The sequence below is a fragment of the Mercenaria mercenaria genome, chromosome 18, assembly GCF_021730395.1.
Source record: "Mercenaria mercenaria strain notata chromosome 18, MADL_Memer_1, whole genome shotgun sequence".
NCBI classification, from domain to species: Eukaryota; Metazoa; Mollusca; class Bivalvia; order Venerida; family Veneridae; genus Mercenaria; species Mercenaria mercenaria.
Window position 1 is genome coordinate 41,217,868 of NC_069378.1, and position 25,376 is coordinate 41,243,243.

The window sequence follows — 25,376 nt, forward strand, 5'->3', positions numbered from 1 at the left end:
ATGCAAAACTAGTTTACAGTCCTACAGCTTTAGACTTCATATACGACCATTTGACTAGGAACATCTGTGATTTAAGAGGTGAAGACTGATAAAATATATTGATTGAAATTATAAATCTAGTTTGCGTTATCAGTGCATAAACGCATTTTGTAAGATATTTTCGCCAGATTGCACGGGAATAAAAATATGGTAAGCACATTCATTTTAAACAGTTTTGAACAAATGTAGGGAACATTCTTATTACTTAGATATACTATGTGATATATTTCTGATCAGTACTTGTGTTTAACGTTTTTAAAAAGACCGCGGTCAAATTCGATCGTCTTGTAGATTGGAACCTATATTGAAAGTATTTTCAGTATCTTTCAATCTTGTGTAAATAGAAAAGTAAATAAATTCTTTTATCTACATGTAACAAGTAACCTTTTATACCGAATTATCTTTTATTCCCTTAATATCAGGGATATTTTCATATTGGGTCACAAACAAATTGATTGAAAATATTCTGAACAAATAACTTCATTGATCACACACGTTCAATACAATTTTTTCACTTTGTCGTACGTAATGCATCCAGCATTTAGATAATTTCTCAATAAAATTGCGAGTTGTACAGTTACAAAGACTACCATTTTTTTTAAAGGGCACTCTTTCTAGCAAAGTATGGTTTGTTTAGGGTCTATGCAAATATTTGATGTATGTGAATTAAAAAAAAAAAGACACAAAAAAACACTAAGACTTATAATCAGATATATAGAAAAAATAAAACCAGATTACGTTATCTTGTGATTTGATGATATGGGTTACGTAAAGTATTATTACGAGAAAACATTTCGATGATACCACCTGTTTTAGAAAAAAATCAATTGATAGAAAATAAAATGTCCACCACCAAATAAGCTTTTCTTTAAACTTTCTAGCTTGCATTGTACATGAGACTAGATTAATGGGATCCTTTCATTTGGGGAATTAAAAAAACGTTCCAAAATCAGTATGGTTACACCTACGATTATTAAGTATTATGATGTTCCGTTAGAGCCATCGCCTACTCCCTAGGAATAGAAAACGCAATGGTACGACGATGCGATGGTAAAGCGCGACAGTACGATGGCAAAGAGCGACAGTACTATGTGGTGGCACGACAGTACGATGGCGAAGCGCGACATTAGGATGGTGACAGTCCATCGCACTGTCGCGCTTTGCCATCGTACTGTTATGCTTCGCCATCGTACTGTCTCACTTCACAATCGTAGTGTCACAAGCGTTCTGACGCGCTTCGCCTTCGTACTGTCGCGCTTCGCCATCGCATCTTCGCGTTTAACCATCCTACTGGCGCCTTTCTGGCAAGCATGCGTAAAACAGTTCACTTAGTCGGCAAGATGTCAGACGGAGTTCGTGCTTTAGATTAACTTACTAATGATCTTGTTTAATGTAGAATCTTGTTTAATGTAAATATACAAAAATCTGTTGTTTACTGGTGTTTTTGTTTTTATAATGAATGGGGTTAGTAGAAATAAATAAGGACGGTCGGGTTAGCGAAAACAAACAACTGTATTCTACACCTTATCAACACTTTTGTATAAAATGCACTAGCTTTAAACAAGAGTTTATTGTTTTACTATTTAAACTGACAATAAATATTTTTAACGTTTCATGGCTTGAAATATAAGAGCTGATTAAAGAAAATCTCACAAAATGAATAACTACATGTAAATACATTATTATTATTTTTTGTAGGGATAACGCATGTTTTTCTTTTTATAACGTCTTCAGAGTCCCGAGGGATTGGTTGGTACCCGAGTCCGTAGGATTCTGAAGACGTTATAATACGAAATGAAGCATAAAACGCGAAAAAAAAAACAACTAATAAATGAATACATTCTCTCTCAACGTCATTATTCCAAGAAACGAACGGGAGCGTCTGCGTTGTTTTTTCACGTTGACGTCATTTCCATTTTTGTCATCCGTTTTGGGCCGTAATGCGTTTACGCTTTTCCATGAAACGTGCATATATCAAAAGGTGTTATAACAACACGTGAGCGCGGGAATCTCTCTGTAAACACGTTTTCTCTGTTGTAAAAGCACCCCCGAAAAGTGACAAGAACAGAATTTTTATGCTAGAATATTCATAGAGAGGTTATTTTTAATACTATATTTTGTTTATAAATAACACACTTCCGGTTACTATTTTTATTATACCTCAAGTAAACAAAGTAAAATAGACATAGGACAACGGTATTATTTTTGCATACTTCATTTCTAACAATATAAAGTTCTTTTTTTTAATATCATCCTTCCAGATTATATCATTTGAGTGACACCCTGCCAGATGATTTTCATTTGAATAACATTGACAGGTGATAGTCATTTGAATAGCAGTTGTCGGGTGTATGTAAGTTCAATAATACCCGTGCGAAAAGCGTTGTTGTTATTTGATTATTGGACCGAGCAAAGATTACTATCAAATAAAGTTTAATTAAAATCGGCTTACATATAAACAGAGATGCGAGGATGAAGCGCGACAGTACGATGGAGAAGCGCGATAGTACGATGGTCTGTCACCAGTGTACTGTCGTGCTTCACCATCGTACTGTAATGTTATTACCATCGTACTGTCGCGCTTCGCTATCATACCGCCGTACCTTCGCTCTTCGAGTTCGTAGGGAGCAGGCGCTGTCCCAAACGGAAAACCGTTAAGTATATTGCAATTCTGCCGGCAAATGTTTTAATGTCATCAACCATAAAGAATTCTCTAAAAGCTTTTAAGTAGGAAATGTATATACACTTAAAGAAGCTAAAATGGGCAAATATGCTCTGTTCATCGACTCAATATTGCAAAAATAAACAAACAAACTGCAGGTTACTAGACGTTATATAAGGATAATCTGGAAAGTAGATCCCTCGGAAGCACCGAGAACAATGCAAACAGTGAAAATTGCAGACTCGGTTTGATTGAGTCTGTGATTGTGCAACTGGATTTGTAAACGCCTTGTTATATTTGTTCCACTGAGACGGAAACTATGGTTACGGATGGCTGTGCTGGTTAAGAAAAGTGTTAATGATAGTCTGAAACCGAAGATCGTTAAACTTGATTTTGTTACAGCAGAAACTACTTAGACTTCATTTTTGATTTAAGATAATACTGATTTTTTTTCTTTTACAAATGAACGAAAGTAAATTTCAAAACTTCAAATTCTATAATACAAATATAGGAAGGTTTTCAACACTTTTTTCAATTATATTTGGTGTTTCGTCATGAAAGCGCATCTAGCTTTACATGTAAGCGGACTTTTGGATTATCTTAAATTCTTAGACTATGAGAGTCATTTTCTTCACCTTATAGAAGCGAGATACAAAGTCTGTATACGCAGCTGAAGTCGCCTCCTGCTTTCAAAATTGATAAATTCACAAAAATGATTAGAAATTGCTCTTATGAACCAATGGGGAAAACAAATCAATAATACAATCTGCCGTCCTATTTTTAGCTCTTTATTGGGATTTATATCAAATCTAGTATTTGTTACAATAAGATAATTATCATTGAAATACAAAAAGCAATATAAATGTATGGTTCAAAGTGTTCAAATGTATTTCTGAGCACCTCTCGAGACTAAGCGAAGTGTTAAGTCACTTAACAATTGAAATTATTTGTAATATGGACGCATTGGCCAATAGGGCTAAGACTCTTACGGGGGTGAAGGCCCCGGGTTCAATTCTTGGCTACTCCCATTGCGGTGTGTCCTTGGGCAAAGCATTTTATCACAATTGCCTCTGTCGACTCAGCTATAACTGGGTATCAGCAAATTGCTGGTGGTTAGGTACAATTGGTTTTAATTGTTCTTAAAATATGGGCGTTCAAAAGCTCTATAGAGCTTATGTTTACTGTTTGATAAAGCGACGGTAAATAGAATTTACCTTTACAAATACCTGTATGTTAGTCCACGTAACTGTAAAACGTTAGTCTAATTCCGCGTTTTAGGAATTTAAAGAGAAACAATATACATAACGAAAACTGACACAAAACATATCATCGTTAATGATCTCATTATTTTTTAATCCAATTTTGTAGGCCTCAAACGGCATAACGAAAGACCATCAATGCCATCAAAATGGTGGCTATCAAGAGGAAAATAAAACAGAAAGTAAAGACGCATACAAATGGGACACATTTGAAGACAGAAACGACAATAGCGAGTCCTCTAAAGGTGGCAGGCGGTGGGAAGCCATCCATAAAGTATCTAAAGTGATTTTTCTGGTTATCTTATTTCTGTGTGTGTTAGGTACTGCTATTTTGAATAAAAGTACAGTTTTCCTTCTAGTGTCCAATATCTCACCACCGAATGCCGCTCGAAATACGTCACTCAAGACTTCAGGGTACCATTTTCGATATGAAACGTCTGGTAAGAATAATTTATGGCTAGCTATTGGATTGAACATGTACTTACTAACTACAAATGTATTACGAAACATTGACTCTATTATGTCATGAGGTTTAAAGTGTAAAGTTAGTGTGACACTGTTATTACATAGATTCATAAAAATCATAATACATAAAGTTTATTAAGCTAGTCTGTCAACGCTTTTAAACATTGTGTGATAAGTAAATTTTCTTTAAGTGATAATATTTTACTTGTATTATTTTAGAAACTGGTGTCAATTATATATGGGCGCTTGTCTTGATAGTGATATCTCCTTACATCTTCGTTGCAATATCAAGTACCTGGTCATTAATATGCAAGAGGAATGAAGTATTCAAAGAGAATAAACAAGATAAACAAGAAGATAAACAAGCTGAACGAGATAAACAAAAAAAGGCTAAACCTAGTGATTTAAAACCTTTCGTTGTCGTAAGCAATCATAATTTTTTCAGTACGCACGCTCATCCGTGAGATTATTGATAACATATTATAAAATTTGTGATAGCAATTTTGCATTCTTTTGTTACTACATTTTGCTACACGTTCATGCATGCATAGTGGAATTTTAATCTCTGTTGATCATGTTAGTTAAAAGGCACTTATTCTGAAAATTGTTTCTTATTTTGCAGACTTTCCTAGTTGAGACAGTGCATTCAGTTGGACTTAGTCTTCTTGTATTTGCACTTTTACCAAACTTAGATCCAGTTGCAGGAGGACCATTGTTTTGCTTGAACATCGTAGTTATTCCATCTTTCCTTGGACTTATAGGGACTGGTACATAATTATACACTTTGAAATACCATAAAATTTCAACAAGGTTATTCTTTAAATTTTCATCGACAAGAAGAATATGATATACCATAATTATTTTGTTAGATTCAACATATCATGTTCTCTGTACTTGGTGACTATGCAATTTAGTCTAAACTTACTATAACGATCAGCCACTATACGTCCATTTCCATTGCACTTGCAGAGTAACTAAATTCAAATTTATTTCTTTAGCAGGGAATGATTGTCGATCAAGCTGGAAGATTATTCGGCTTTCAAAGTATATTGTTTGCGGTGCTTCAAGCATTACCTCAATGGCTTTCTGGACCTACTATATATATAAAATGGATAGCGACTTGAAGGGCGACAAGCAAGGCCTGATTACTATATCTGTCTTTGCACCTTTGTTAATATCAGTGGTTTCATGGAAAAACTTTATTCCAAGGGTACATGCATAATTATCTTTTTTCTTTGTCTTTTTACCCTATATATGTCCTATTGACATTATCAAGATTTTACAAGAAGTATACAAATAACAATTATTTTGTGAAATAAAATTGCAAATTTTACAATTCTCGAGCACAGAAACATTTGTCTAAACTGTTAGAGTTTTGTATGACTTGTATGTTATCGTCGGTGTAAAAACTTACAATACAAAATTTACTTGCAAGTTATTTATTGCCGTTTTCATTCAGTAAATATGATATTATTCTTCTGACTTAATCATTTTCTCATATCCCATACTGGAGTTTTGTAAAACGACATAGGTCAGTCGCCCGTCCGCTTAGCTCAATAGGTAAGAGCGTTGGTCTACGGATCTTGGGGTCGCGAGTTCGATCCTCGGGCGGGGCGTATGTTCTCCGTGACTATTTGATAAACGACATTGTGTCTGATATCATTAGTCCTCCACCTCTGATTCATGTGGGGAAGTTGGCAGTTACTTGCGGAGAACAAGTTTGTATTGGTACAGAATCCAGGAACACTGGTTAGGTTAACTGCCCGCCGTTACATGACTGAAATACTGTTGAAAAACGGCGTTAAACCCAAAACAAACAAACAAACATAGGTCAGTCTAATGGATTATTTTCAATATCTTATATTTTTACCTTAATAATGCTTCTTTTAAATTAATACTTCCGCACTAATGTAAATTAATACCATTTTTTTTTATATTACAGCAGAACGACTTTGTGACGAATTTGTTAAAACAGATGCATAAGGTTCGTACAAAATTAAACGCCATCGTCAGCTTAGGGAAAATCTTAGTGACATTATGCATGGTGTCACTTCTCTATGGAAGCGGTTGCAATAATGGATTAAAGTGCATCAAAGCCCTGTACGGCTTTACTTTGTCGAACGAGAATATAACAGAGGCAAGCAACAGTACAGCACTACTGAACAATGCGTCAACTGGTACAGCCTGTGCCGTGTTAGAATCTGCATTGCTGGGACCTACAACTCTCGTCGTAAACTCAATCAGCGGATCGTGTTCAGGGAATATGCCCTTTTATATTGCCGCCGTAAATATTTTATCAGGCTTCTTATGTTTCAGGTACAGTTATTGTTTTTTTTCTAATCGTTCATTTACATGTTTATTAGAATACACGATTTGCATCATGAAGGTCATAAGAAACTAGGTGGGACCATTTAGTCTCATACGACCGGAAGAGTGTTGGCGTTTGTCTTTCATAAAGTAATTCCATTCTTCAATCTCGTTTAACGTAGCGCTATTAAACAGTTACATATAGATATATCTGTTACTTCTATGAACACTGGCTGCTACTTTACAGGTGTTGTGTTGCCGCCAACAAAATACTGGTACAACTTCAGAGCTTTTCGTTGCCATTAGTATTGTCGACACCAGTGACCGTAGTTTTTATGTTAACCTTATTTTCGAAAAGTGTAAGTACATTTTTCACATAAAAACTTTGATAGTTTGGTATAACATAAACTAATGTCACCACCTTTTCCCTCTCTGTAGTATTCTTGACAAACATTGAAAACGTTGAGGAAAGAACTTTATCCCCCATCCACCATCATAAAAAATAAAGAATACAAGTTCATCAGACCATTTTACTGAGTATTTAAGTAATGCATCAGGTTAGAATAAAGGCACTTCTAAATATGTATTATAGCTACAGGAAAGACCTTCCACCCTGAATAACAATCCGATTTGCTTTAATTTGTTCATGTATTGTAGGTTTACCTTCAAATTATCACACTTCAGGTGCTTCTTACATATTTTTGTGGCGTTACCGTGGCCCCATTTATTCGGAAAATTTAAAATACGCCTTGTTCTAGGTAAAGAGAATGTAACCAATGCAGCGAATAAATGCCCACCCGTGGATTAATTGAGAAAAGAGAATATCATCTTTAATGTGCGAATGTCTTAAATCATAACATCTAAAAATTAAGAGCGTGGTCCCATACTTTTGTATCGGATTTGATGATTATGTTACAGTGACTGTCATTAAACGTTTAACTTTTATTAAAATCTGTATTGTATTTTTATCTTCCATAACGTGTCAGCAGAACTGTGATTTTCCGTTAAACTCCAGTGATTAAACTTTCATGACATAAAAAGAATTCAAGTCGCGCTTGCAAATAAATATAAGCTAACGAACCTATCTTTTTAATGTCATGGTCGTTTAGTTTTAAAACATGCATGACATTTCGTTGTATTAAAAGAAATGATATTATGATTTTATATTTTTTTTTATTTCAGGACATACAAATATCAGACACATGTATTTTGCCGTTTGCAAAGTGGTCAGGGGGTATAGCATATGACTCGTCTCTTATAGCTGCAAGCATTCTAGGATATATTGCCATGGTTCTGTTGACGAATCATATATGGATACAAAGTCAAGATAGAATGGAAAATGGACATAGGTAAATTCATTATTATTCATAATTCTTATTCTAGTCACGATATCATTATGACTTTATACGACAGATTAAACAAAACAATGTCATTTCTTTGACAACTCTGACCAATGTTATCTTTTAATTTTAATTACAAGTTACAATCTTAAAACCAATTGCATTGCCTGTAGTTTTAATAATGAGCAATAATGAAATCAATTTTGAAATACACGTATTTAACCTTTACTTCTTGTAACAAAAAGCAGAAATCATTCCTTTGTGCATATTTGTTACTCTGGCATTGCCCAATTTATATAATAAAATTTGATAGAATTATGATATGTATTATCCTGAAAATTACAGAATATTCATTGCACCTCTGTATTGCGGAGTGTTACTTGACCAGTCGCTCATTCTAAATAGAAGACGAACAGAAAATTGCACCGAATTAGAGGAAGAAGAAAATAAGGCATATACATTTTATTTTACTTAATGTCACAAAGTAAATCCCAAGTAGAGTAATATATTGTGGAAATACCCTCGTTTGAAAAAAATATGATACAGTTACCAGTTCTTGTTTGTAGACCGTATATATACTTCTCAGATGAGAAAACATGTCTCTGTTCTCACTCAAGCTTACTGTTTTGACAAGTTCGTAGGCCTCTTCCTCCAGTTTGCATGGATTCGTTTGTCAGCTATCACAATTGCAGTCTGTAAGCACCGTGTGGCGGTAATAGATACTTTCACTCGGTGTTGTTGTATATTCTGGTTCATTGGTTTATTTAATCCATTCAAACTATATGTAGAAGAAAAACATGGATTTATGGCGCCAGCAACCTCTGCCGTTATTAGCTACATCTGAAACTACTTTCAAAATGTACTTTCTTCGATTAGTATTACACAACATAACTGTTAAAGTCTCAATTACTGTTCTACATTATTTATCTAGATAAAAGTTTCCATGTATTTACTCTAATACCCAAATCACACACTAATTTCTTCACAAATCAATAGAATCATGAAACCTTTCTGCAACATTAATTAACATGTGCTGTATCAGTTCAGGTTCTTTTTTAACATGGTCAGGATTTAACCGTTTTTCGAATGTATAGTCATTCGTACGTCAGTACTATGAAATTAAAACTTGTTTTTAGATAATGGTTTTTTGATTTCTTTTTATAAATTTACGTTAGTGATCTCTCAAACATTTTGTGTAATATTAATATCATCATATTGCATATGCAATACGGCTCTTATATTTAATTACGAAGTAAATGTAGTAATTTATTTTGAATTTCCAGCCACAAAATGTGCATGAACAAATCAGGCCAAAATCGCACAAATCTATGATCTTTTATATCTTGAAAAAAATCAAAACTAGCAATATGGTATAGGTTTTTAACATGAAGATGACTATTATTTGTGTTATCGCCTCATTCAAGCCAGATATGAAATAAATCAATGGGTTATCTAGTACCTGAATACCTTTATAAGATATATGTTGTATAACGCTGTTTCAGGATAAACAAAACGCTGGTAAAGGACAGACAACAAAGATATATGTATGCGCCACAATGTGGCACGAGACGGTCAACGAAATGACACAGTTACTGAAATCTTTATTTAGGTAAAACTGTTGCTTGTTATAATTATGTATATAAATCCCTCAGAAACTATACTGAACCAAAAAGAAAACCTATGCAATATCTTGTATGTACATGAACGTTTGCTCACTTTCTATGGATAATTATTTAATATTTAACTGATCAAGGAAGTTAAATTAAATTTGAATTCTTAATAATCATAATAATACTGTTTTTGTTTCATCGATTATCTGACTTTCAGTGTATGCCTTTAATATTTATTAATGCTAAAGTCAGCCTTCTCGGTGAATTTACGTACCTTTAGATGATGTTTATAATATGACGGCTAACACATTGAAGAAGTTCATTTGAGCAAGTGCGTTGACAGTTACATGATTACCCGTGTGTCAAGCTACATGTGGATGAGCATCATAGAAACCGCCCCCCCCCCCCCCCCCCCAAAAAAAAAAAAAAAAAAAAAACAGTGGGGCACTGCCTTAGAACGGACAGTGGCAAAACCACCACTGGGGAGTTTAAACCGGTTTATGATATATGTCTCAATTGGTTAAATATTAGCTGCTTGGGCACGTTTCCGGCATTTGAGATGTTTGGACGTCCTAAAAGTGATTGGTATTTGATATTTGTGTGTCAAGCTACACGTGGATGGGCATCATATTAAACAACAAGGGCATAACATTGCTTCAGTTGAATGGCTTCAGCATTGAAAATGTCATTTACAGGCCTCAAGTACTTTTCGACATAGGATATCACTTAAGAAAATTACCCTACCCCCTTTAATCCGGTGCTTCTAGCAAAAGCCGCTGCAAACCATTCGCCTCTACAGCTGTATTTACTAGGCGGTCATTGTGCCCCTGAACGCAGTTTCATCGGAAAACATGACCATGTCCAAATCCCGACGACGCAAATGATGGTGTATAAGTGTCCAACGTGAAAACATGTCTGACGGACTGGTTGGTATAGTTTGCGAATAAACCTTACCTAGTATAGACGTCAACGTACTGCTATGGTCTATCTGACCCAGAAAGACTACACATACGTGAGTTCATACGGTGTTCATACTCTGATATCAACCAAGCGTCCTACTAACGTCATTTACAGGATTTTTCCCTTGCAGCATTCCTATGGATTCATTTTGCCCGGCTTCTGTTAATCGAGGAATTGTTGATACTTCAGATTTCAGTTGTGAATAATTATATACATACAATATTCTCTCTCTACAGCGGCCCTCTGAACAACAATTCCCTCCTTGCAACAATACTTACTACCTTCTCTAAAATATGCTTATTGTTCTATTTATTTTACATCTCTACAACAACTCCCTTCGGTCAACAACCAATTTTTCCGTCTACCAAAGGGCGTTGTTGTAGTGAGGCAGCACTGTATATGTATCATAGACGTTTACGTACAAACATCTAATGTTAAAATTTTATTTGACCTATTTTAAAATTTGAAACATGCTAGTTTTAACATCAATATAAGATAAGTCGGTTGGTATTTCAATATGAATTCCATTATCTCGATGTTTTCCTTAACATTTAGATTAGACGAAGAAGTTCATGAACTTTGGTGCGAAGAGAAAATGTACCCAGACTCGGATCGCTTCAAGTTTGAAGGTAATACTTATCACTGAAATGTTAGCGTAATGTCTCATTTTTTACGGTTTACTGTTAGGACAGCTGTGTTATAAATGTACCCCTGTAATATTTCGAAATATATTGCACACTACTGCTATTTTCTCAGAGCAATAAGCTTAAAACGAGAAGAGGTAAATGCATAAATTTGGTTAAAACTCCAAAAAGTGATACATTATAAAATTATTTATCACCTTATGCTGCATCGTTTATCAAAATTGATGCCGTCACAATATTTACTTTGGGTAAACATGAGAATAAAATGACGTTGCTTAGTACATGTAATTACACATTTTATGACATCATATTGTATTATTTGCCCCAATGAGTAAATAAACGAAACCGGTTGGCAAATATTTTAAATAAACCATGTAATGTTATTTATTTTTTCTTTATAATTAACTTGCTTCGGCACAGATTTTTACATTCATATACATAGTAGAATGAACCGAACTGTAAAAATGAACCAGAGTAGAAACAACTATATTCAATAATGTCATGCTATTTAAACATCAAAGCTGCATACGTTTAATGTATTTTAATGATCATGCATGGATCTTAGATCATACAGTAAGTCTCCCTTCATAATTTGTTTTTGAAAATTATAATGTTTTATACATTCGGATATAAAAACAGGGAAGAACATCCAACAGGGAAATCCACGTTCCAAAAACGCAGCCTCCCCAATGGCGTACACGATCAACACACACAGGCACGCGCACACGCACGCACGCACACACGCAAACACACACACACACACACAAGGACAAAACAAACAAATACAGGAACACAGTGGGGCACTGCCTTGGAACGGTCAGTGGCAAAACCACCACAAGGGAGTTTAAACCGGTTTATGATATATGTCTTAGTTGGTTAAATATTAGCTGCCTTGGCACCTTTCCGACATTTGAGATGTTTGGACGTCCTAAAAAGGGTTTGGCATTTGATATTTGTGAAACTATTGGTACGAAACAAGAAAATAATGCACTTCTGAAAGATGGTCAGTAGATGGGTTCCCCATGCCGATTGTTTTATTGCTTTGGACGTTATAACATCTCATAACGTTATTTTTCTGTTTTTATAAAATCTATATTATGCAAACATTATCCATTATACAAATGAAGAATAAACTGACAGTATAAAATTCCGTCCGTTTTTAAGTGCACAATCAGTGAGGACACGGGTTGCCAAATCAGTTTTAGTAATATGTAAATAGAATCTAGAATCAAATGTGGTTGAGATTTTAAAAGCTTAGATAGAAAATAAAATGAGTATATTAATCTTGTAATACATTACAACTTGGTTGACCTAACTAAGGGCGAAATGTTGTCAGTTTTACTTAAGGCAATCAAAAACAAACCATTTAACTCGTCTCAATGTCATTAAAAACTTAAGGCCAGCATTTTTTTTTATTTTTCTATTTACGGGAGTGACGACTGTAATGTTTGATAAAAGCAAATAAAAATGAAAATCATTTTCTGTACTTTTATTAATTTTCATTTTATCCGCCGACTCCGTATTTTCATGAAAGTCAAAAATATTTTTTTACAGTATGGTTTATAGAGCCATTTGTTAATTGCACTCAATAGACGCTTACTATACCGGTTCCGGGTACCTGTATTGATTTTACTAGAAATGTATTTTCGAAGCCTGGATACAAATTTCGCTGAAAATGGCGTAAGAAAAGGAAACGCATGATTATTTCAAACTGAAAATTGTTAATTATATTACAAGACGTAATGAGGATTCATTTATTCAACGGTTAAATCTGGAAACATGTGTTACTGACATTGTTAACAGCCTAATCCCGGAAAACATACTGGTCACAAATGTATATGCGGACGAATCTGCCGTAGCTGCCAGCACAAAGATTTACATCCTGAAAAGTTTTGGGTTTGTTGTTGTTTTTTTTCTTTTACTTTCATTGTTCTTAATAAGAGCGTGTTTAATGAGGTAAAATATAATATATTTATGATAGAAGAATGCATTATCTTTCGGATATGTCCAGGAGTACAGATCCGTGCTTGAAGAAAAATATTGTATAGTGTATTTGGTGCACATTTTTATGGAACATGTAAACATTTAAGAAGGCTGATACCTATGAAATGTTTTGATTCAAGTTTCAGGTGAATATTAATTAATCTTAAATGATATTTTATTTGCAACAAAATTAAAGGTTATGAGTAAATAACATGCAAAATCCGGTAAAATGATGTCTGTACTCCTAGACAATCCCTTAAAAATACAGGCTTGTCGAAGAGATCCGTACTCAGACACTTTCGTGACTTAAGTGCTGGTAAAATTTCAAATGGAAACTGTATTTAGTGTAGGCAAGGCTTGACCAACGTGTTTTCCTTCTGAATTAAAATTACATACAGGATATGAGGTACATCTAATCCATCTTTTATTATAAATTTTATAGCAACTGTTTATTATATCGATTTTCTAGAGAAGAGAAATTTTCGGTAAATTATTCATTTTTTTTCTGAACAGATGCAGGACTGTTAAGGTGAAATAATTAGCGACAGACCATGATGTACAAGGAGAGAAAGATGAAAATAATAATGTATTTGACGTTTTGATGATTGCTTCAAGAGAATATGATTATTATCCCACTTTACGGTTAGTAAACCCATAGTTTATTCAGTTTATATTAGGTTTGCTTTCAGCATCTGTCTGTGTCCGCTTTATTTCTATAATCCATCTCTTAAAATTTTCATTGTCCGATTTTAATGCAAAGCCAGAAGATTGAATCAGTGATTTATACTCAACTAAGATGTATATATAGCTGGCTCGTCCCACTCATTTAAAATTTTGTCTTTGACATACTCACCTGTTTGACAAAAAGAAGACAGCTACCAGTATAAAGATAGAACAGCTTTTTAATGATAGAGTTGATATCGATTGGAAAACATAAATGTACTTGTAATTTTTGGATTTATTTATGTCATGAAATATCTTTAAACAGGGACGTAATCAGAAGGATAAATTGTTTAATGAAGTTGTCGGTTGGTTGAAAGAGAATTCCTGGGGTTTACTACCCATCAAGCAAACACAAATACGTTGCCAGTTCCTTAACAGATTTCATCCGGTATATGAACCCGTTTGGAACGGACAGACTTCAGCAGAGGGACATTAAAATACTGGATGATTTGAAACATTTAACTGGGTACAGACATCTCAAAGAGCAGACAGGTAAAAATATAATATCAGTAGAAAAAATAAGTTGTTGCTATTGATTTATTGCTGAGGTCAAACTAACAGATCAAGAACATACTGGTTTTTCCACATGGTAGATATGTAACTATCTACTTCTTTATGAATGATCAGTATTAAATGGGTACATAAAGTTTCTAATAAAATGTATCTTTAATAATATTTTTTTTATTAATATCTAACATATTAAGAATGCAGTATAAAGTATAATCCATGCAATAGTGATGTGATGTTATATAGAAGTATAGCTGTACATGATACCCCTATAGAAATGATAGAATTCAATATTTCTGTTTTGAAACTTGATCTGGAGACTGTTGTAATAGGATGTCACATCTGTCATGTTTCCGAAACCATTTATTCATGTTTTTTAAAAAAAAACAAATTGACAGCTTTGCAAGCAAAACATTGCATATGTCATAGAAAATACTTGAATGAATGGTAGAAGTATTTTAAGTGTGGTACATACAATGTAATATTCTTAATTGAATGAATAAATATTTAATGTTGCATTTTAAAAGTCTTTACATATTGCAGAACTCCAGAACATTGTTGATGCTCTGGTGGTGGACGTACGCAAATATCTCATATTTTGACTGGAATGAAAAAACGCCAAGGAAAATCATGGTAAGTCGGAACCAATTAGAGGTTTCCACGACAATTGGACATTGAAGACAATTGAAGCTGGGGAGGATACTGATAGGCAGTATAGGGCATTAGATAGGGTATTAAATGAATGTACAATATACCAGATGGTTGACCTTGTCAAGTTTTAGTCTTCAGATAAGGAGGATAGAAAAATATGGCTCAACAATTTATCGGTATCTTGTAGTGTTAAACTTTATACATACACATATGGTAGTAACCTTGGTAATGTAATCATAATTTGGAAGATAAAAGCCATACTAGAAGACTGGAAGCCCAGTGAAAATGTAAGAATTATCATTTTGGTTAGAGACAGTATCATGACATTCTCCACAAGAAGAATGAGGAGATACTTTGTTGAAAAATACACCAAAAACTTCAAATTGCAACCAGCTATATAGAGAAACATGTATCAGTTTCTTACAAAAGCCCTTTGAGTATACACCAAATGATGGTCAAGAAGATGCTATTGATGACAGACTTGTGAAGTACTTGCTTATAACAGAGGACTGTAAACTTATGTTTAATCTTAGGACGTACAATGGAAGGCCAAGTGATTCCAAGAATAAACCTTTTTGAGATGGTCTTTGTAAACTATTGGAAGAAAATACAACTGTTCATGCGAGAAGACTAAGTAATATACAGTATCTCCCTTTCGCGATATCTGTTGAAGACTTGAGAGATAAAGTATTAGAGAAGTTACCACCAGGTACTCCATCCCCATCTCTTTCCTGGATAAGGCTGAATTTTCAACCAAGAAACCCATACCAGAAATTAGCTGCAAATTATACAGGAATGTCTAGATGACAAGGCTAACGTACATGTGGGCGAACCAGGCCACCCTGTGTCTACAGGGGTCCGATCTTATCATGTTGGTTTTGTTGCAAATGATGGTAAGATAGTTGCTTTGGAACATGACTTCCATTTGGCTGACGTTGTACCTTCAGTTTGTTTTCACGTTGACATCGAAGAGTCAGTGTGTGATAGCTTTTACAGAAGGACTTTAAATTCAGTGAAAGATAAAGTGTTCGAAGCTTCATCAACTCTTTAGCATAGTACAGAGACTGCGAAGATTATAAGGAGACATTACAGTGACAATGATGTCAATTCAAACCTCCCAATTATATGTAGATACACAGATAGTGGTCCAGATCACAGAACTACATACCAATAAGTATAGTTGTGCAGTCTCTTGTAGTTCATTGTTCTAGATTTGGATATGATTGTTGCAGTCAGGATTGCTCCTGCACAGAGCTATCATAACCCGGCCAAGCCTGTGATGAGCACACTTGACTTAGCTTTGCAAAATGTCTCACTGGAGAGGTCTAAAATGAATGCTGAGTTTGAATTGCAGGCAAAGTCATAAACTCCCTAAAAGCAATAAGAAATGCTGGTGTGAGAAACCCCGCATGAAAACAAGCCGTTATATCCTCCATGGAGTCAACCCTTTCCCTAATAAAAGGACGCTTTCGGAAATTAAGATGGACTGGAGAGCATATCTTGGTCCACATTTCTGCAGCAACTGAATAAATTCAAGATTTGAGCAACCTCAATATAGCCATTGATCCGTCAGTGAGACTGAAAGATAACAAAACTTGGAAATCACCATTACTACAGGCATTTCTAGTCAGCCATGGAAGAAAGAGACACTATATGTTTCAGGTGTAAAAATTCTCAATGAGTACCATCAGTTTAAGGTACATCCAAGAGTCCAGCTTTACAGTAAGTGCTACATAGGAAGAGTTCTTAATATTCTGATTTTTTGTCAAATCTATTTTAAAGTATCAAATACTTCCAAAGTAAGCTCTCGTTTTCATTTTGTTTGCTAACACTTCAATGATTAAGAAAACTTTGAAACAGATCATGTTCACATGATATTTAAACCGAACCACAAACTTTAACTTGTTATCTATTAAAAGCTGATTTCAAGGTCTGCTCTAAAGAGTTCTATTAGTCTTGATTGGAATGATTTGTTTCTTGTCTCCACAGCTGAAAAATGTTCATCCGAGACCTGTGGGTATTGTGTAATCAATCCACCAAGAATTCAAGACAACTTGTTCAAGGACCTTCACTTTGTCCCTGATCCAGATGTTGAGTTTGACCAAATTTATGGCACTAAAACAAACGACTCTGTCCGTCCGAGCGCTTAAGAAAAGGAACAGAAGTCTGATAGGGAATAGCAGTTCGAGAACATTTTCAAGTTGGTTGTTGGTTAGTTTCTACTTAAAAAATGAGTACAATTAAATTTGGTTAAGGTATTTTATCCAATATTATTTAAGGTTCCGTAAGGCTTTAGATTTTATATTAAAAACAAATGATAAAGCTGTCAAAAAAGATGTTATGATGATTTAGAAAGGCACTACTTGAAATACTGCACATGAACATATACGGTGAGTTAGAGCTGTAATGGGGGGTACTCATAAATAGTTCATCAATAAAATATTATACTATGTTAATCAATATTCAAACTTCTGGCAAGAATTAAAGAAAGCAATTAATGAAAATATGATTTGACATGAAATTAAAATATTTTGTGTTCGTAATAAATAATATTGCAACCACATTATGAACAAAGGAATTATGAGCCTTTAAAATATGTCGAATATATTTGTCAGGCTTTTAAACAGTATTGGCAAAGAATAACTTGCTTTAAAATGCTTAGAAAATATTTAAAATGTTTACTTTATACTTGTGAGCTTTGAGTAATTTATCGCAATACACGTTTCAAACAATATTTAACACATGCTTTCAGGAAGAGTGAGAGGATTTGTTAGTAATACGTGAAAAGACTGTAGTAAAACTAGGGTTCTGTATAGTGCAGCAGAACCGTCAGCATCTGAATCTCATTCAGTAACTCGAGTAGAGGAGGAGTTGATCTACATATGTGATGATCCCCTATTTCATGCTGGAATCTACAAAGATAAGATTATTGTTAAAGAGGGTCTTACATGCAGTTCTCCAATAGAGGCATCCTATTATGCAGGTATATTTTTCTTTCAACCTTTTAACCATTTATGTTTTACAAAGCTAATGGTATAGTAGTGCTGCAAACATGGGAATTTATTTAAAGTGGATGTTATCCATTTGCCTGTCAGCAGCATCTTGATTTGATTTTGTTCAAACTTCTACTACAAACTACTGTCAAGAACACAAAACTATGGCATAATGTAGAGGAAGACATTAGAATTACTATTTAATATTTGCATTTGCTTACATTTGATATTGCTTTCTCAATGAAAAAAAAATGACATAAACTTTGAGGCATAGCCATTTAAGTTATGGCAGTTTTCCAGTCATAATTATTGAGGAAGATCGGGTTTCCTCCAGATATTTCTTCAGACACCAGATAAGAACCACCTATCTTCACTCAGCCACCAGTTAGCTTGCTTCATTTAATATTTGAAAGCATCGATTCTTAAAAGGAGTTCAACTGTAAGAAATCAAAAGCAAACAACTGAAAATAAAACACACATCTTAATAGTTCTGGTCCATTAGTTTAATACGTAACATGTAGTTTCTATTAATAAAAATCTCTTAAACAGGAAAGACAGTGCAGTTTGATGATGTATGCTTCTACTGTGGTGAAGTTGACAACTGCGAGATCAAAAGACTTCAGAAACAATATGGAATTGTGTGGCCTATTTGTGCTGCATGTAAGGCAGTTGAGCCTGTGAAAACCAGAAATGCAATTAAAACAAAAAAGCGAAAGTGACAATTTGATATCATGCACTTCAGTGAAACTTAATGTCTTATAAATGAGACTCAAGACATTTTTTGTGATGCTGTTCGGCAGAATCTTTTGCGTGCTCATTGTGAAGTTGTACAGTTTTATAGTGTCAATTTAAATGTTGAAAAACTAAAGATATTACATTTTGAGCCCAATGTTTTACAGAATCATTGTCAGATAAAGTTTAGACAGAAACACAGTGTGAAGTGGTAGAAGTGAAATTTAAATGTTGAAAAATGAAGATGTTTCGTTGTGAGCCTTATGTTTTACAGAATCAGTGTCATATAATGTTTAGACAGAAACACAGTGTGAAGTGGTAGAATTGAAATTTAAATGTTGAAAAATGAAGATGTTACGTTGTGAGCCTTATGTTTTACAGATTCAGTGTCAAATTATGTTTAGACAGAAACACAGTGTGAAGTGGTAGAAGTGAAATTTATGTTAAAACTGACGATGTTACTTTTTCATGTTTGTGAGTCTGTAATATGTTTTCCAGAATAAGTGTAAAAAGTGCACTTTAATAGTAAAATTAAATGTTGAAAAACTGAAGATGTTACTTTTGGAACTTTAATATGTTTTATAGAATCAGTGTGTTAGGTACACTTTAATAGTGAAATTTTATGTTGAAAAACTGAAGATGTGTGAAATCTATTTCATTAATGAAATCAAAGTTTTTATCTGTGAAATTATTGTGAAAAAATCAATTGTGAAAAACTGGAGACCCCTCACCCTTTGTAGGCTTGGGACTGTCTAGGTGTTAGTAGGTGCGAGTACATATTAAATAGCTAAATAACACTACACTACGCTACACTATACACCAGGCGTGTTTAGTCTCTATTTTATTTCTATACAAATAAAAAGCATCGTGCATACAAGTTACACATTAAACTAACACTTTACTAAATGTGATATGGTACCTGATAGTTCAGAATAGTTTATTTATGATCAAAATCTTTATTGTCTATGATTTACAAAAAAAAAACCCAAACCCTTTTTGTTGTTTTATTTCTATCTTTTTAATCAGCTCAAAATTGTGATTTTTATTTTTATTCTTATTTGCCCTCCCCCCCCCCCCCCCCCCCCCACCCCACACACCCCAGAAAATAACAAAATGCTATCCTTAGTTATATTTTTATTTTTACATAGCGATGATAAACACCTTTGAACTGTATTACTTTCGTAGAAATATTTCGTATGGTTCATTTACTATGCCTCACTCTTGAAATATAGACATTGCTTACAACTTATATTGAAATCATTACAGGCGTATATCAACAAATAAAACAGTTGTACGTTGGAAGAAGCGGAAACTAGTTTGCTAATACTAGTGGCATATAGAAATATAGCATTGCTATTGCCAAAACGTATAAGCATACAAAGTTCTTTGCATAGATAAAAATGATGTCGATGTTTATGACTACTGAGGAATTGACGATTTCAATATGTCACTTAATTTACAGCACACATACTGTTTGATGATGCATTTGAGACTAAAGACGGTACAAGCCGGGAGAACAGTTACGTAAAGGACCTTATCAAAACTATTGGTGTTGTCTACGAGTAAGATTCATTTTAGTTTTTATACATATAAACACCATATCAAAGGGATCCTATAATGTTAACAATTTAATAGCTTCGGGTTAAGAAGACACCAAGCTTTTTAAGACTCGAATACGCTTACTGAATGATTATGTTGTTGCATCAAGTTATTCAAAAACCTTACATATGTATTATAAATTATCATGTCGTCTCGAGTTCACTCCACAAAAATCCGGTTTGTGCCTCGAAAACAGTAAAATCAAATATATGGGTGCATTTCGCTTCGAGTCGATCCGAGGAAAGACTAACATAAATCGTTTAATTTAGAAGGCGAAGTTCCTAAACGGCAAATGGCCGACTCGTCGCCACTTTGAAAATCGTTCTGTGATGGCGTAGTATGGGTTTTCTGCGCTGGTCTGTATTCACGACCACGAGCTACTTATATATATAAATATCACAAATGAAACGTGTACACGTTCGTACAATACTCCCCGTATATCATGTATCGTACATCTACTATCGTGCTTGAAAAGTTCATCGATCGGTTATCGTATGCTTCGTTTTCGTATATCGTTCGTGGTGAGAACGTTGAGTGTAACAACTATGACAGCGTTGCGACTGCTGTGACTTTATCTCCATAAACTCAGCCTTTATGAGTTAAAACCCAAAATAACAAATTTGAATGACTTTGTTTTTGAATGCAGATATCAGTATGGTTCAAACAGAAAAATGAAAAAGTATCCTGTATCAAAATGCAAAACACCATATGGAGGTAGAATAAAGTGGAAGTTTCCGTGTGACAATAATCGGCTGATAATACACTTGAAAGATAAAGAAAAAATCCGACAGAGGAAGCGTTGGAGTCAAGTAATATTTGAATACATTACTTTCAGTTTTAACCAGAGAATATAGCGTAAGCTTTTCCTTTTTTTTGTACTCGAATTTTACTTTACAATTAAACCAAAATCCTTCTTATCAATTTAGCATAAATTTTAGAGACAAAATATATTGTGCAATGCAAAATTTGCTTTAAGGGTTTTCTGTCATATCCATGAAAATTGGAATCGATATCATTGTCCTCTAAAATTAATAAACATGCTTATACAGGAATGGGTGTTTGTAATTTTGTTTCAGTAGACATAAAAAATACTTTACCTAGTCTTGTTTGATGTCAGTATTTTTTTATTAGATCCCACTTTTGTTTATGTTCTGTTTTGATGGCATGTACGTGAACATACATACTTACATTTTATTCAGGTAATGTACATGTACTACCTGCTTTCATACAAGATGATTAGAAACAAAGAATCAGCTGAAAATACTTTCATTCTTGCTTTGGATGGAGATGTCGACTTCAAGCCTACTGCTTTGAGTCTTCTTATTGATAGAATGAAGCGTAATCGCAATGTTGCAGCTGCTTGTGGAAGAATACTTCCGGTTGGAACTGGTGAGGCTGCTTTGCTTTTTCACCTTGAAGTAGGTAATATAAGTGTTAGTATTTATTTATTTTGTTGGATTTAACGTCGCACCGACACGTAAGTGTTAGTGTTTACCTAACTCATGCTATACAAGCAAGTACATATATGTGCTTGCTTGTTCACACTTGTTGAAATTTAATGACATGTGATAAATATAAAATATGTTGGATTTGGTATGAAAGTCTTACTAGAATATCAAGTATATAAATATCGATGACACATGTAGCAAGTTGCTGATTGAATAACCATAAACTAAACAAAATAAACATTTTTCGCAGTTTAATAGGTTATAAAGATTTTAGAAAACATATGCCCCTTTCATATGTAAGTACCTTACACCGTGCTTTCACTCAGTGTTGTTATATTTTCGAGTCAATGAGATCATGGAGAACATTTAGCTTTATTATGACAGTACTCTACCTAAGCCGGTGGTATGGGGCGTCTTGGGTTTTGCACATTTCATAAATTCTGATGAACAAACTCAGTTTAAGCTGGTCTGCTATTATTTTGCTTGGTTAGTACTATATTTCCAAATGATAGTTTCACAAATTTTATTATAATTACTTAATATTAAAAGGTCCTATGGTCTGGTACCAAAAGTTTGAATACGCTGTCAGCCACTGGCTACAAAAGGCCACGGAACATACCATAGGATGCGTGCTGTGCAGTCCTGGTTGTTTCAGCCTCTTTAGGGCTTCACATCTAACTGAAAATAAAGTTCTGAAACGATATACTACAGCACCTACAGATGCCAGACATTATATCCAATATGATCAAGGTATAAATCAGTTTCCATCGGTTTGAATGTGTAACTTACAATTGTACTTTTTTTTCAAAAATCATCGGGATTTCGACTTTTTGAATATTTATGTTGAACTGTGCACCGGATTTACGAGAAGTTATAGAATAATTCAGTCTAATCTTAAGGCTACAACTGTTGAGAATAATGGTAATAAGTGAAGGCAATACTCTGAATAAGTACCTCATTATCATTCATTGAATTAAAAATTTAACAGGATGTACTAAATTACGATTTTGTTAAATCAGTATGTATTAAAATGACAGAATGAAAGAAGGCGTAGATCTTTCGGATCAAGTTTGATCCCCGAGCGCGGCGTTTGTTCTCCGTGACAATTTGATGAAAGACATTATGCCTGATATCATTCGTCTTCCACCTCTGATTCATGTGGGGAAGTTGGTAGTTACTTGTGAAGAACAGGTTTGTACTGATACAGAATCGAGAAACACTAGGTTAACTGCCCATTTCACTGCTTTGTTTGAACATAATTATTCGTCACACGGTAGAATGACTTAAATATGATTCAGGTGAAGACAGGTGGCTATGTACATTACTTCTTCAGAGAGGTTTTAGAGTTGAATACTGCGCAGCTTCAGATGCGTACACTTTTGCTCCAGAAGGTAACTTATAGTAAAAAATAATACAATTTACCAATCTATCGATTTTGGTTACCTATGCCTTTGTACTATGTTTCGATTGCGTTGGTTAATTAAAAGTCAGATCATTTTAAATATTGCATTGTTGAATTTTAATTAAAATAAATCATAACAATGTCTTGACTGCAAAGCCCTATATCTAACTTAGTTGAAATATATGTTGTTTATTTAACTGTTTTGCGATCTCTTGGTTAACGATGGTGCTTTTTAAATTTCCCAGAATTACTTAAAATAAACATTATAAGCTCATACATGTATTTGTATAAAAGTTGGTCTTAAATTAGTTTACTTTTAGATGTGAGTCAAACGAAGTTTCCAAACAATTTCTGTGCGCTAAAACGTTGTTTGCACTGTTTGACACAATACTCAGATTTGGACCAATTAGTTTATTTTATACTAAATTGTTTTAGCTCGATTGTGATGAAAGTTTCAAGCTTATTTGAACCACTGTCGAGTCCGCTTCCTGGAAAAACCGGTACTGGTGTCATATGAGAAGTCATGGTCGTGACCCCAGTGGGGCTCGAACCCACGGCCCCTGAATTGAGCGGCCGACACCGTATCCACTAAACCACCGCTCCCTGGACCAATTAATTGAATTTAATAAGGCAACTCGGCGAAATATTTTTGCCTTCCAAAAATTATGAGTGAGATGTGAAAGGGACCAGCTATATTCTTCCTTTGATGGTTATCATGATCGCGAGAACATAATCAGAATTTTTAGATATAATGTGCATCAAGGGATATGAACTAAAGACATAAAAGTTATTTTTCCCATACGTAAGATCTGCGAGGATACAAGTTCGCAATATAGATTATTAAAGATCAGGAAAACTTCAAGGAAAAAATCGCCATCAAAACAAAACTCATTATAGCAATGTACCAAGCAGTACAGACAAAAACATATATTCTTCTTAAAAAAGGCGATTTGCGCATTAATATTCTTGAAATTTAAACAATATGCGATTTGTGCTGCACAACATATATCAAAACCCACATATTTTAATATATTTATATATATTTAATGTTAAATATTCTTGTTTAGGATTCTATGAGTTCTACAACCAGCGACGACGTTGGACACCTTCAACAATGGCTAATATTCTCGATCTTTTACTAGATTATAAAAATGTCACCAAGAACAACGATGATATCTCTGTAATTTATGTAGCTTACCAAATGCTTTTGATGATATCATCAATCTTGACGCCTGGAACAATATTTTTGATGATAACAGGAGCTTTGAATATGGCATATCCGTCTCTTTCGTTGTACTGGGCTTTGGTTTTGAATGTGCTACCTGTTGCTGTATTTGTTGTGTTCTGCTTTGTGGCTAAGCCAAATGTCCAGGTAAAGTAAGATATAAAAATACATAAAAATACATTCCATAATGAGAGGGGTGATCCACTGATACGTGGACTTTACTTCTTTTCTTCAATCATATTATTTAGAATTTACTCCTTCGAAAATTGTACAAAATATATTTCATATGTTATATACCAAGCAAAAAAAAATGTCTCGAACAATACTATTCCTGTCGTCATTTTAACTAAAAAGAAGAAGAAGAAAAAAAAAAACAAGAGCTATCAGTGGACAGCGCGCTCGACTATTCTCAGCGCTTGATAGCATAATATAAGCTATGAGTAAAACTTTAACATTACAGTATGCATATTCTAAGTTGAAATGGGGCCATAATTTAGTCAAAATGATTGATAGAGTTGCCTCCTCCCTTTTACAGATTGGGGTCATGATGGTAAACAAGTATGCAAAATATGAAAGCAATATCTCAATGGACTTTGAAAATATTTGGGGTGGTACGCAAACTTTAACATTACAATAAGCATATTTTAAGTCGAAAAGGGGCCATAATTCAGTCAAAATGCTTGATAGAGTTGCCTCCTCCTTTTTACAGACTGGGGTCATGATAGTAAACAAGTATGCAAAATATCAAAGCAATATCTCAATGGACTTTGAAAATATTTTGGGTGGTACGCAAACTTTAACATTTGTGTGACGCTAACGCTTACGCT

At 34.1% G+C, this 25,376-nt stretch overlaps 1 protein-coding gene and 1 long non-coding RNA gene across 4 annotated transcripts in view; both read left to right on the forward strand.

The window, feature by feature from the left end:
- Nucleotides 1-117: 117 nt before the first annotated feature.
- Nucleotides 118-25,376, forward strand: part of LOC123539518 (chitin synthase chs-2-like) — a 42,482-nt gene continuing 17,223 nt past the window's right edge. Inside the window, exons 1-17 of one of the 3 annotated variants that reach the window (XM_053530770.1) lie at nt 118-189; nt 4,070-4,400; nt 4,645-4,847; nt 5,048-5,192; nt 5,424-5,635; nt 6,371-6,741; nt 6,980-7,091; nt 7,915-8,081; nt 8,418-8,523; nt 9,575-9,681; nt 11,198-11,271; nt 20,338-20,437; nt 21,121-21,283; nt 21,674-21,863; nt 22,472-22,672; nt 23,221-23,313; nt 24,392-24,696. In XM_053530770.1, the coding sequence (XP_053386745.1) occupies nt 187-189; nt 4,070-4,400; nt 4,645-4,847; nt 5,048-5,192; nt 5,424-5,635; nt 6,371-6,741; nt 6,980-7,091; nt 7,915-8,081; nt 8,418-8,523; nt 9,575-9,681; nt 11,198-11,271; nt 20,338-20,437; nt 21,121-21,283; nt 21,674-21,863; nt 22,472-22,672; nt 23,221-23,313; nt 24,392-24,696 (2,883 nt within the window). In that variant the 5' untranslated portion in view covers nt 118-186. Of the gene's footprint in view, nt 190-4,069; nt 4,401-4,644; nt 4,848-5,047; nt 5,193-5,423; nt 5,636-6,367; nt 6,742-6,979; nt 7,092-7,914; nt 8,082-8,417; nt 8,524-9,574; nt 9,682-11,197; nt 11,272-20,337; nt 20,438-21,120; nt 21,284-21,673; nt 21,864-22,471; nt 22,673-23,220; nt 23,314-24,391; nt 24,697-25,376 lie in introns of all 3 variants that reach the window. The other 2 variants (XM_053530768.1, XM_053530769.1) reach the window with 2 other exon arrangements.
- Nucleotides 15,143-19,915, forward strand: LOC123539520 (uncharacterized). The gene is made up of 4 exons (XR_006683995.2): nt 15,143-16,872; nt 17,140-17,361; nt 17,903-18,133; nt 18,693-19,915. It is a non-coding gene; the product is annotated as an uncharacterized LOC123539520 (long non-coding RNA).